The 12,740-nt window shown below is 45.8% G+C and overlaps 1 protein-coding gene across 1 annotated transcript in view; it reads left to right on the top strand.

The window, feature by feature from the left end:
- The window catches only part of Ntrk2 (neurotrophic receptor tyrosine kinase 2), a 320,583-nt gene that overhangs the window by 34,252 nt on the left and 273,591 nt on the right, over positions 1 to 12,740 (top strand). Inside the window, exons 4-5 of the mRNA XM_051194182.1 lie at positions 2,836 to 2,904; positions 6,546 to 6,700. Coding sequence (XP_051050139.1) covers positions 2,836 to 2,904; positions 6,546 to 6,700 — 224 coding nt within the window. The remainder of the gene's footprint in view (positions 1 to 2,835; positions 2,905 to 6,545; positions 6,701 to 12,740) is intronic.

Genomic DNA, 12,740 nt, shown 5'->3' with positions numbered 1-12,740 from the left:
AAACCTGATGTGTTGGTAGCCCTTGGTGATACAGACAGGACAGCAGGGTGGGAATGGAGAAACATCCCACTGCAGTCTCTCAGAAGCAATTAATGACCTCAGTAGCTAAGTTTGTGAATTGTCATTACAGATGACCTTAGACCCGAATCGCTCAGCAGCTGCATTGCGTGCTATCTGACTCCTCAGGGGATTGGTGCCCCGTTCTAACGTGAACAGTGGGCCGTGGCTAATTGTAATTCTATCAATAGTCTTGTGTGGTTTTTGTGTTGCTGTGTGATAGGATAATTTAATGGTTTTCCAGCTCACACACCCATAAGGCCATGTGTCTGGTCCTGCCTCTTTACATGGTCTTATTTAAAATAATAGGAAACTACTAAAGAGGGGGTAGATACCCTTTATAGCTTCCTTACCAGACAGCAAGCAGGAGCCAATAAGTGATCAAACTTCAAAAACTATTGATTTGAGTAGTTATTGTCAAGCAGTGTAGCACAACGAAATTAGGCAAGCATCAGGCATTCACAGAGGGGCGACAGGCCAGGGAGCTTGGGGCTTCCACGTGAAGAAAGGGGCTCTTCCCGCCACAGAATGACGCTGAAGCTTGGAGGATGGCAGGGATGTAGCCAGGGTCACTCCCAGCATCTGCCTTCTGTCCCAGCCTCTGATTGGGTCTGAGGACCCTGGGGAGCAGCTTGACTTCCCTGGATTTCCTGAACCTCGGTTATCCACAAAGAGAAGTGCAAATGTGTGCCTGAAGTTGTCCCTTTCCAGTCCTAGGCTGGCCTGACAACCCCCCTGAGCTCCCACCTATGCAGAAATGTGGGCAAGATGGGACTATTGATTGCCCTTTGGACTTTAGGGAGCTTCAGAGGGGAACCCTGGCTCACCCTTGCCTCAGTTTGCCTGGTCCACGTTAGCCCCACACAGTGGCCATCAAGAGCTTGAGTGTTTGCCTAGGTGCCTTTCATTGCTGCCCAGACCCTAAAAAACTCAGGGACTGTGAGAAAAGCCAGCGTGTGTGTTTTCCAGGGGCTTTGCCGAGGTGCTAATTACGCTCTTAACGAAGTCTTACAATCACACAGTGAGAGGATTGTTGGTTTTTTTTTTTTTTTCTTCCTTCTTCCTCCTTTTTGGCTTCTGGCCCCAATTCCTAAGTATGCTCCATAAAATTCATCTTGTTCTCTGGCCCATAACCCTGCTCTGTGAGGGTGGCAGCCCCACAGAGCATAGGCTTCCAGGGAGCGCAGCGGGGAGCTGGTGGGGGAGGGGAGGCTGCCTGTTAGCCCCCCTCCCAGCCTCTGTTTTTACTTGTCTTGGGAGAGGGAAGAACGTATTTTTTCTTTTTCATTTTCTCAGGAGGATTGGGATTTGTGATGAATGTGAACATACCTGAGCCTTAAAGACAGGGATAGACTTTTTGATGCACTGAAGCCATTCTTTTTCCAAAAGTACTTACAACTTCCTGGTGGATTAGACTTGCATGTGGGATGCCATTTGTTCCGATGAAGCTCGAGGTGAACCTTGGCAGATTCCACGGCAGGCAATGGTGACCACGGTGAGGGACAAACGTGCCAGGCAGAGAGCTTGAGTGAGAAGTTTTATTAGAAAGGGGGTTGAGCGGGGAGTTGAGTGGTAAAGAGACAGACGGACACAGAGACTGAGAGGGGACAGAGAGAAGAGGGAGACAGGAAAGGGCCTGTCTGCCCGGGGGAACAGTGGGAGAGAGGTGGGTGGGGGCTATGTAGTCATGGAACCCTGGGCTGACCAGGGCACTGCCTGAGTGCATTCTGCCCGGTGACAGGGGCAGGCCGGCATGACGCCTGAGTCCTTACACCGGTTCCCGTGGGTATAAAGAAGATGCAAGTGTAGAGGCAGGAGAGTGTCCTGCTGTGGGTCGGGGTCCAGGTGGGTGGAGATCTCTGTGAGGTCTCTGTGGGGAGATCTCTGTGAGGTCTCTCTGGGGAGGTTCCCTGGGTGGACACGCCCTTTTTTGGGGGTGATTTGAGACAGGGTTTCTCTGTGTAGCTTTGGAGCCTGAACTGGAACTCTCTGTAGACCAGGCTGGCCTTGAACTCACAGAGCTCAGCCTGCCTCTGCACCCATTCTCGAGTCACCAGAAGCCACGTTTTTCTCCATTCACTCATGATTTAGCTCCTACGCTTCTGTCTCTCTCTGACACAGACCAGAACCCCTTCCACCGAGATTCACTGGACTGGTACAGCATACTGGGCTCAGGTACAGGTCACAGCCATCAGACATTAAACTTCATTAACGTTAAGTAAAAACTACACAGTAAACAAACTCAGCTGCCCGGGTGATGGCTGGGAATTTCCCATGATCATGGCACAGATCACTAGCAAAATCGCAAATTTGGAACACACTGGGAAATTCATTAGGTTTTTTTGTTGTTGTTGCTGCTTTTGACTTTGGATTATGTAAATCTGAAGATGCGTGTTTCTGGGGAGTTCAGGATAAACCCCGGCACACAAGACTCCCTACCCTGCCCTCTACATAGTCAGTTACCCACTCACCCAGGCCCTCTGTAAACAGTCTCATCGCGACCATTTCTGCCAGTGGGCACGTTCTTTCCCGGAAGGACAGTTTAAGTTTTATGTTATTCCACATTTTGTTTACCATGTACCTCAAAATGTTCAAGAAGCTTGTCAGTTGTCAAGCTTTCATGTTCTCCTGAGCTTGTGATGTTCAAAACCTCAGGAGGCGCTTGTGTGTACCCCAACCCAAGAAAATCACATTTGAAAACAAAATCTTTATTTTAACACATCATTTAAAAACCATAACCTTTTGAATTCACACCGTTGTGTGTCTGATTTCTTTCAGTAACTTCACAAGAAACAAGCTGACCAGTCTGTCCAGGAAGCATTTCCGACACCTTGACCTGTCTGATCTGTAAGTAATGATTTTGTCTGGCATTTGGGGGAGAATTTTCAAAGGGAGGATAATTATTATTTTTTTAATGAGTACCATTGCAAGTTTATGTTGCATCAGAATTCTTGAAAAACGATTTCTCTAGTTTTGCCCCAATTGGGTGATTAAAATCTCAATCTCAATTATGTCATTATGATCAGTTGAATGTTGTTTATGCATAAATAATTTATTTTCTAATAGTGGAAAAGAGGGGGAAAAACCAGCAGGGAGTTTTGCGTTAAAGTGGCTTTATATTTCATCTTATCTGGCTCCTGTTTTATCCAAGCTCCCAAATAAAGCAAGTTCATCAAAGAGGAAATTATAGCGGATAAAATCCTTCCAGCTTTGCATAGGCGTGGGTGTGGACAGCAGTGGTGGAGAGGTTACTCTCAGCCCCTGCTGCCGCTGGGAGTTTTTCTTTGCACTCCATCACCACACTCAGTATTTACCCCTCTGCCCCTCTGCTGTAAAAGGATAGGAGAAACCTCGAGATGTGTTGCTAACTGACAGCCAACATCTCCCATGGTTTTCAGTTCTTAGTGTAAACGCCACAAAGCAAATATATGAGCAGCTGCCATTGCTGTAGGGAGGTGCTTGAGGGATCCCCAAGGCCTGTGTGGGGCTGGAAGGACAGGCCTTGGAGGTTAGGGGTAACCATTAGCATAAGCCACTTAAAACCTTCCATTTATTTATTTTCTTCTGCAGGAAAGTCAGGAATGTGGGCAGAGCAGGAGTCATCACACATCCAGAGCTGAAAGGGAAAGCTAGGGTTCTGGGCTGGGCCAGGCTTCCCAGCTCAGCATAGAGGAAATGGGTTCCAGGGCCACTGCCCAGGCTGCTCCCAGACACCAGAGAGGCAGGATGAGCCTGGGCCCTGTTCCCATCTGGGGTGGTTCCTGTCCTCACCTTGCTGTTGTTCCAGACTGAGACAGGGCTAAGAGGTGGCTTGGGCTCTGAGTACCAGGATGAAGTCCCCTAGGGAAGGAACCACAATGGAACCCCAGCCTCCAAGGCTGACATGTGAGAAGGTTGTCCATGAGCATGCGCACCAGGTGCATCCCCCGCTGGTGCGTAGACTTCTGAGTGCTGGGTGGTCCAATGGGGGAGCCCCTTGTCATTTCCATGGAAGCAGCCTGGGAACAGCTCACACAGGTTCGGACCAGTTCTTTGCTTCAACCAGCAGGGAGCTATACTGCTTGAAACTGCTGCACCCAGCAGAGCTGGAAGGCAGGTCTGGTTTCTGTGGTATAGTGTGTGTGTGTGTGTGTGTGTGTGTGTGTGTGTGTGTGTGTGTGTGCTCGCACGCGCGGGTGTGGCAGAGGCTGGGCAGGGGCAGTGGGAGGGGAGTTAGGACTTTGGTCTAGCAGACCGGAGAAGAGACTTTGGGGAGGTGATGGTATGGGCCTCAAATTAATGCCATTGGGTTAGGTGCTCAGGATGAGACACACATGATACCTTCCTATTCAGAGGGTCCTTCACTAAGCTCATGGGCATCACACAGGCACGAGGCTTCTCCCAGTGGAGAGTCACAGCTGTATGGTCAGGAAGGGGCTAAGTGCTGAAAGACCTGACAACTGGAAGTTATTTGGAATAAACCGACTTCAGGGAGTCAGAGCACTTGTGCTTATTTCCTTAAGTCATTTTAAATTGAGTCTACTTACATACTTCTTTGGGGGTACGGTATGATGTTTTACACAGTATGTAGTGTATAAAGATACATGCATGTCTTATATACTGAAATACTGACTCTCTATATACATATCTGCATATACATCATCCCAAATACTCGACACACAAAATACTTTCTTCTGCCTCTTTTGAAATATAAATTACTGTTCAACGTAGTAAGCCTACTGTACTGTAGAATGCTGGGATTTCTTCCGTCTAGCTGTGGCTTTGTACCTAGTTGACAGTTTCCACCACCATTCCTAGCTCTCAGGGACCACTATCCTACACTTTATACCTGAGAGCAGTTCGATCGGCTCCACATGTATTTATTATGTGTCTTTCTGTTTTCTCAGCATCTCTAACACAGGAAGAGATGTGGTTCCTCAAAGGCAGGCACGTGATACAGGGCAAGGTGTTCCGTGTGCAGGTGCCGGGCACCACTACATACAGTTTCCTGGACAAATTAAAACCTAGAGCCCTGCTTTCCAGTTCATGCTTCAAAATCCTACTAGCAGCATTGCTCAACAACTCATTCAGCAGTTGGCAAGGGTGCACCAGTTACCTGTCAGGGTGAAGGAGAGAAAGTTGTGCCTAGGATTCCATCTTTTACTGAGACAGGTGGGAGCCTAAGCAAACCAGAGCAACCATCCTGTGAGGAGTAAAGGAGCCGCCTCTCCCTGCCAGGGCCCAGTGGTTGCGTGAACATCTTGGTTCAGAATTGAAGCGTCTTTTCCATTTTTTTCCCCCACTCGGTTTATTTGCTTACAGCCTCTCATTTCAAAGAGACATTTGCTATTTGTGTACTCAGAACTCTAGGAAATACTTTGGGTGACTTGAGTTTGAGCCTCCTATTCCTTGTTTCATAGCATCAAATCCTATTTTGGTGTTGGCAGGGTACTTGGAGGTGAGTGAGCAGATACAAATTAAACCAGTCTGCCATGACCACATTTCCCTCCCAAGAAACTCACAGAAAACTCTCCAGGGACCTCTGAGATTCTTAGAACACATTCAGGAAACCACAGGAGTAAACGATGTTGCAAAGCCAGGTCCCGTCCTCAGGAAATCTTAAGTATTGTGGTTAGCGCCGGGCAGAGTCATATAGCGATTGAAAATGGCCTCGTTTAAAGGTTCATTGTCATAAATGGAACTCATCTTTAATAGGCCACTGAGCATTATAAATAGCATTAAAGATTTCCCCCCCCCCTGAGGTTTTTGTTTTCCTCTTGACCACTTCCTCTTTTACCCACTGTAGTCCTTAGTGTCCAAACAGCGTGGCTGAGGAGGTCTTTTTGCACAGCCTCCTGAAGTAGACCGCACAGCGCAGCCAGCCCGTGGAGTCCAGCATCTCAGCCACTGGGTTGAGGATGTGCATATGTGTTCTCTGTCTTCGGTCCAGCTGATGCCCTCAACTGTCTTGCACGCATGGAGAGGACCCTGGTTGCGTAACACAGAAAGGCAGGAAAGGCAGCCTCCTGACTCTTACACCGAAGCTTTGGGTCCCCATCTCTCATTTTATTTTAAATGGAGACAAAAATGGTTCTCCTCCCCGACTGAAGTGAGAACTCCAGCGTCTCTAACCTGCTCAGGGATAGGCGTGCTAGTGCTTCTGAAGTATTACCACTGACACCTTCACTTAAGTACAAAAACAGCACCTTCCCCCGCCACGGGACGCTCTCTGCTATAACAGTGTTTGTTCAGATCTGTTTTCCTATGTGTTCTGCAGAGTGTCGCGTCTCTTTGCTATCTTTAGCCTGCACAGTTCTGTTTGCACATAACAACAGCACAGCAGTTATTAGACAATGGAGGGAATAATGAGCAGTGTCATGCCATGAAAGTGGGTATGACTCGCAAAGGTTGACAAGCTAAGAAGCGCTCTCCTGTGGTCCTTCATAGATGCCAGTGAAGCTGAAGCTTATGCAGGGGCCTGATCAGGGTTGCTCTTCTGTTCCATGCAGGGTCCTGGCGGGAAACCCCTTCACGTGTTCCTGTGACATTATGTGGATCAAGGCCCTCCAAGAGACGAAATCCAGCCCGGACACTCAGGATTTGTACTGCCTCAACGACAGCAGCAAGAATACCCCCCTGGCAAACCTGCAGATACCCAATTGTGGTAATTTATTTTTAAATCAGTGCGTTCTAGTTGCAATTAATTATTCTAATTGCCTTGGGATGGTAGTGAGTCTGGGAAGAAAACCACTACCCCGACTTCACAGAGTGTGCTGTGGATGTCTCTGGTGAAGCAGACAATAGTGAGTAGTGTGGAGCTCCTCCGGTGAAAAGTCTTTCCAAGTAGAACATCGCTTCTGAATGGCTGATGCTAAGGGACATGGAGAAAAAAAAGTATACTGTTAATTAACTTCTCCATTTGTCTGCCAGTCCACCCACCTATCCAGTCTCCTACAAAACATCCACGAGGAGTACAGCCCTTCCTGGGTCACCTTGGTGATTGGCACGTAGGCCACGCACAGGGCAGGACCCCAGGGTGGTGGAAGAGGCTGCGGCTACAGTAAACAGCGCCTTAGGCTTGCCTTGCCACCCCATGCCCGCGTCTCGTGCTGTGACCAACTGTGTTTCCATTTACTTGTCCCTGTGTCTGGGTTCAGGCTCTCTACTTTATTGTTACCTCCCATGTCCCCTAACATTTCCATCTGGGAGCATTTCAAAGGACACTGTAGGACAAAACCCAGCTCTCAGGGAGAGCGGATGTCCAAAAGGAGGAAAGCTAGAGACATGGTTAGGGGTTTATGATCCTGTGATTTTTTTCTATGGCACCCACATGCGGGTTCCTTCATCACAGTTTTAATCGGTCCAACAGCTGGCAAGTTCGCAAACAACGCCTTCTGCTCTTGCCTGGCGGCTGGCGACAAAGCAGGAAATTACGTAGCACCTGATTCACGTCCACGAGGAATGTGTGTTAGCCGTTTACCTTCAGAGGCCCCTGTTTGAGGTCTCACTTTTACTAAGAACAACACTATTTCTGCTTACTCTCGATGAGGATGTAATAGTGATAATAAGACAATGAGCGCTCGCTCCTTACTCCGAAGGGCCTTAGACACGTCACTCGCCTGTCACACAGATTTCTCTGAGGCAGGCAGTCTTCCGGTCTCCGCTCTCCTCATGGGGGAATTTTGCCTTGTTCTCTTGCCAGCTTCCCTCAGTCTTCTTTGCCAGCCAACCTTAGAAAACAAAACAAAAATCCCAGCATACCTCTTAGTACGTATCAGTTCCCAGCTGATAGGAGACAGCTGTTTTCCGCCTGGGTACACTCTAGAACGGCTGAGAGAAATTGCCTAGAGAGATACGAGATTCCCTGTGGAGTCACCTGGCCACGTGGCTCACACCCAGGTCCCCACAGCTGTCTTGGCCTTCTGTCCCAGGAAAGATGCAAGAGAGATCATCTGACACAAGCTCTTGTCCAATGAGCTGCCTCCAGATGGGTGTCTGCTTTGTCCTTGCCCGACACCAGCTCTTTTTATCAGTCTTTAAAATGTGGCCCCGTGGTCCTAACGTTGGGTCAGGGGTCACCCATTGATGGTATGGTTTACCACTGAGATAGGAATAGAGCAGATATTTATGTTTTTAGTCTATCTTTGATTGTTTTACATTTCTTTTGTTTTTCTACACAGTTCTTAAGGGATTATGTGCTTGAGAGTAACATTTTTTATACACTCCTCCCTCTTGCCAGGGAGCCGAGGTTTGGTTGACAGAGGTAGACTAAACACTCACATTTGTAACCCATTTTCGTGTTATCAGTGCTTGTTAAAACAATGTTTGGGGTTGGTTCAGTGACCTTGCACACTTAGGCGCCTGACAATGTCCTACAGCGTTTGTTTTGGTTTTTCCTTACTCATTTGTGTTTTTCAAGGCATTTTTATTTATTTGCAAATGCATAGGTGATATCAATACATTTTGTCATAAAAGGTTCTCTATAAAAACACATTTTGAAATTTATAATCATTTTAAGCATAGCATTTGTGGTTAAGTGTATCTTAATTACACTGTGCGTTTCATGTTGATGGCTATTTGGCTTATTGCACATTTTAAAGAAAGATTTTATTTTTATTTATTTTCGATTACAAATTTGTATGTGTGTGTGTGCCTGGATGTTAAGTATATGCACCACAAGGATGCAGTACCCACAGGGGCCAGAAGAGGGCGTTTGATCCCCTGGACCTGGAATCAGAGATTGTTGAGGGCCCCCATGTGCGTGTTGGGAACTGCATTGTGCTCAGGAGAGCAGCCAGTGCTCTCAGCTGCTGAGCCACCTATCCAGCACCCCCCCCCCCCCGTTCCCATATTATTACCATCAGGGCGTTCCCACGGCATCCTCAGAGACATCAGAGGGGGCTGAACTTCTATCCTATACCATGTGTTCATTAAAGTCTGATACACCCATAACTTACTACTCTAGCAAGTTATGTACCCCGAGATCAGCAAACGTCTCAGTTTGTCTCTCTCCAAAGTACCTCCTGGCCTTTGAGTCTGTATTTTCCTGATTACTAAGTATTCTTCAGTGCATAGCGAACTGTTTTATGATTTGAACAATGCACCTCTTTCTAAGATTTCCTTAATTTTCTGTGGCATTTTCCATTTTCTTTCATTTATTTTCATCTTTAGTTTCTGCTTTCTTAATTGTTTGAAAGTGATAAAGTGTACTTCTGGGTCTTTTTTTTTTCTTTTTTGAAAAATAATAAATCCAAAACATGTACTACATATATTTCAGCATGCACTTTCTACAAGTGTCTAGAGTTTATAACACTAAAGAGGAAAAAAGTACTTACATTTCTATGCATTTATTCATCTATTTCTTAGTGTTTTATCACCTTAAATTTTGATTTTATTTTTTATGTTCAAAAAAAAAAAAAAAAGAGAAGACAACGTTTATAATTCACTGACAATTGTATTAGATTTCATTTACTGCCACTCATTAGACGAAAAAGCTCACAGTTATCAGAAGATACAAATGCGAGGATTTTCTAGATGTGTAACAACCAAAGCATTAGGAGATAAATAACATAATTTGAAAAAAAATGTTTATTTATAAAGGCGAATTAATAGGTGATTCAGCAACACATTCTAAAGGCAATAATCTATGGGTTTTTACTTAGGAAACTAGAATTATTTCTTCCTATACCACCAGAGGTGTGTACTCCTGTTTAACTGGTGGAGAATAGACACCACATACTTTTGCCCTACTGAGACACACACACACACACACACACACACACACACACACACAGGGAGAGGGTTGCAGAGATGACACTCAAGGTAATGTTTCAAAAGTTTAAAAATGTATCTTAAGGTTTTCATTGGTGCATACTTATTGCGCATGCTGCCGGGCTGCCTAAGCATTCTCAGTCAATTAGGATGCACTTTGAGTGCATTCTGTCTGTACCCCCACGCCCCTTTCACCCTTCCTGTCCTTTAGTCTCCTTGAACAGTTTTGCTTCTATATTTATGTCATATACATGGTGGTATGCATCTATACAAAATCCAGGACCTGAGAATGAGAGACAACTCGAGCTTTCTGGGACGGCCTTGATTCAGTTGGCAGGGTGACATAACTCCATTCTTCTGAGTGGCTAGAGAGCAGGCCGGTGTGCACCTAGGTGTGTTCTATAACTTAGGCGCTGTGAGTAGAGCCGCAGTGAACATGGGTTTGCAGCAGCTGCCCTGGGTTGGTTTTCTGCAGAGCCTCCATAGCTATGTGCACAGTGGCTGGGTCACTCTGCATCCCCTCTGACTGTGCATGAGAGTTCCCTTTGGTCCACATCCTCAGCGGTGTTTGTTAGGATGCATTGTCTCGATGTCTGTGATTCTGGCTGGAACAAGGTAGAATAGAGTTCTTGATTTTCACTCACCTGATGGTGAGTGAGGTTGATTTTTTTTTTTTTTTCCCGTCCTGCTACTTTGCTGAAAATACCAGCTCTAAGAATGTTCTGAGGAAGTCTTTGAAGGTCTCATGTATGCCATCTAAAAATAGAGATAATTCAGCTTCTTGCTTTCTTATTTGTATCTTTGTTTCCCCTTTCTTGTCTTATTGCTCTAACTAATACTTCAAGCACTATTTTAAATAAGAGTGGAGGGCATGAAGACTCTCGCTGTGTTAGTGAAAACGCTTTGGAACCCCTCATGTGGTATAATGGTAATTGGTTTGTTACATATAGCCTTTATGTTTTCCTATTCCTAGCTCTGTTGGGGCTTTTGTTATAAAGCCGTGCTGTATTTTGTCAAAAGCCATTTCTGCGTCTTTGGAGATGATCAGGAGGTGTCTGTCCTGGAGTCTATTTCTGTGATGTATTCCATTTACCGGTTTGTAAATGTTGAGCCATCCTTTGTACCACTGGAACGAAGTCAACTTTATCACACTGAATGGTCTTTTTGATGTGTGCATATATTTGGTTTGCAAGGTTTTGTTTTCTTGCTTTGGTTTTTTTTTTTTTTTCCCCTGATAATTTTTGCAGCTGTGATCATCAGGGGAATTGTGCTATAATTTTCCTTTTGTTGTGTCTTTCTTCACCCAGTTTTCATATCAATAGCGTTGTTTTCCTGGAAGGTATGTGTGAAAGGGTGACCAGTCGTCTATTGAGATCAGGATGGTGAGGTCCTCTAACCTCCCTGTGTTGGGATTTATCTGCCACTACATCTAGGAGCACTTGTTTTTTTTTTTTTTTTTTTTTTTTTAAATGAAATTTGGTATGTTGTTCAGTGTGTTACATGTTTCGAATTGCAATTCTTCATGGGTTAATTGTTCCCTGAGTAATATGAACTGACCTTCTTGGTAACTTATGACTGGTTTTGGTTTGAGTCTAATTTGTCACATGTCAGAACAGTGACATTTGCTTGTTTCTTAGTTCTGTTTGCTTGGAATTCCTTTCCCAGCCTTTCACCCTGAAATTGAGCCCGTCTTTGATGAAGACACGCAGTCTTGCAGGCACCAAAGTAAACGAGGCTATTTTCAGTTGGGCCTTCTGGACTGTGTCTTTTGATTGGGGTAATTGACACAATTGATATTTATGGTTATTGAAAGGTATATATTGAATCCTGTCATTTTTTAATGGTGCTTGGGGCTTTGTATCCCCACTCTGTGTGATTGCAGTTCATGTGGGTTCTTCTTTCCCGAAGCTCGTTGGAAATATTTATCTTAGTCTTCAGCCCAGAGGAGTTTTTAACCTGTCTTCTCTAGGGCCGGCTAAGAGGTCATGAATTCCTTCAGCTTGTTTTTATCATGGAAAATCTTTCTTTCTCCCTCAATTATGAGAGATTGTTTTTGCTGGGTAGGGCAATCTGGGTTAGCAGTCATTGGCTTTCTGAGATTGAAAATATATTGTGCTAAATTTCTTAAGGTTTACAAAAACCTTAAAACCCTTTGCCTGCCTTTTAAGGTCTCTCCTGAGAATGATCTGTTCGGGTGAGCCTGCCTTTATGCGTGACTGGGTATCTCTCCTGCTGCTTTCAGTATACTCCCTTTGTTCGCCATGTTTAGTGTTTTAACTATAAATTTCCGATCTTCGCTGTCCTCAGCCCTTCCATGCTAGGCTTGCGCTTCTTTCACAATTTCATTTTTTATGTTTCCATACTGGGACTTGCACGTCTAGAATTAGTTTATTGGTTCCTCCCTCCCCTCCCTCAATCCCTTCCCTCCTCTCTCTTCCCTACCCTTCCTCCCTCCCATCCCTCCCCTCCTTCCCTCAATCCCTTCCCTCCATCCAGCCTTCCCCTCTCCTCCCTCCCCTCCCCCTCCCTCCCTCCTCTCCCTCTCTCCCCTCCCCCTCCCTCCATCCTTTTCCTCCCCTCCCCTCCCTCTCCTCCCTCCTCTCCCTCCCTTCCTCCTCTTGCTTTCTTTTCTTTCTTCCTTTCTCTCTTTCTCTTTTTTAAAATTCATCTCACCATTTTTCTTTTGCTGGATGCATTTTCCGTGTCCAGAAAAGACTAAGCCGTAGCAGAGCCCAGCTGTCGTTTCTCTCTGTGAAACTTTGTTTCTCCTGAGTGTCCTGGGTCAGCTTTGTTCCCCTGCCTGGACTGCAGCTTCTCCTGGAGCTGTGGAAGTCCCTCTCCCTGTGGACGTGGACCTTTCATGAGGATACATGAGGCTTCCTCCCCGAGCCCCCGGCTTCCATCACTGTGTTGTAGAATTCCCTGCATGCCCA

The sequence above is a fragment of the Phodopus roborovskii genome, unplaced genomic scaffold (genome assembly GCF_943737965.1).
Source record: "Phodopus roborovskii unplaced genomic scaffold, PHOROB, whole genome shotgun sequence".
NCBI lineage: Eukaryota > Metazoa > Chordata > Mammalia > Rodentia > Cricetidae > Phodopus > Phodopus roborovskii.
This window is presented reverse-complemented; position numbering and strand designations above follow the sequence as displayed.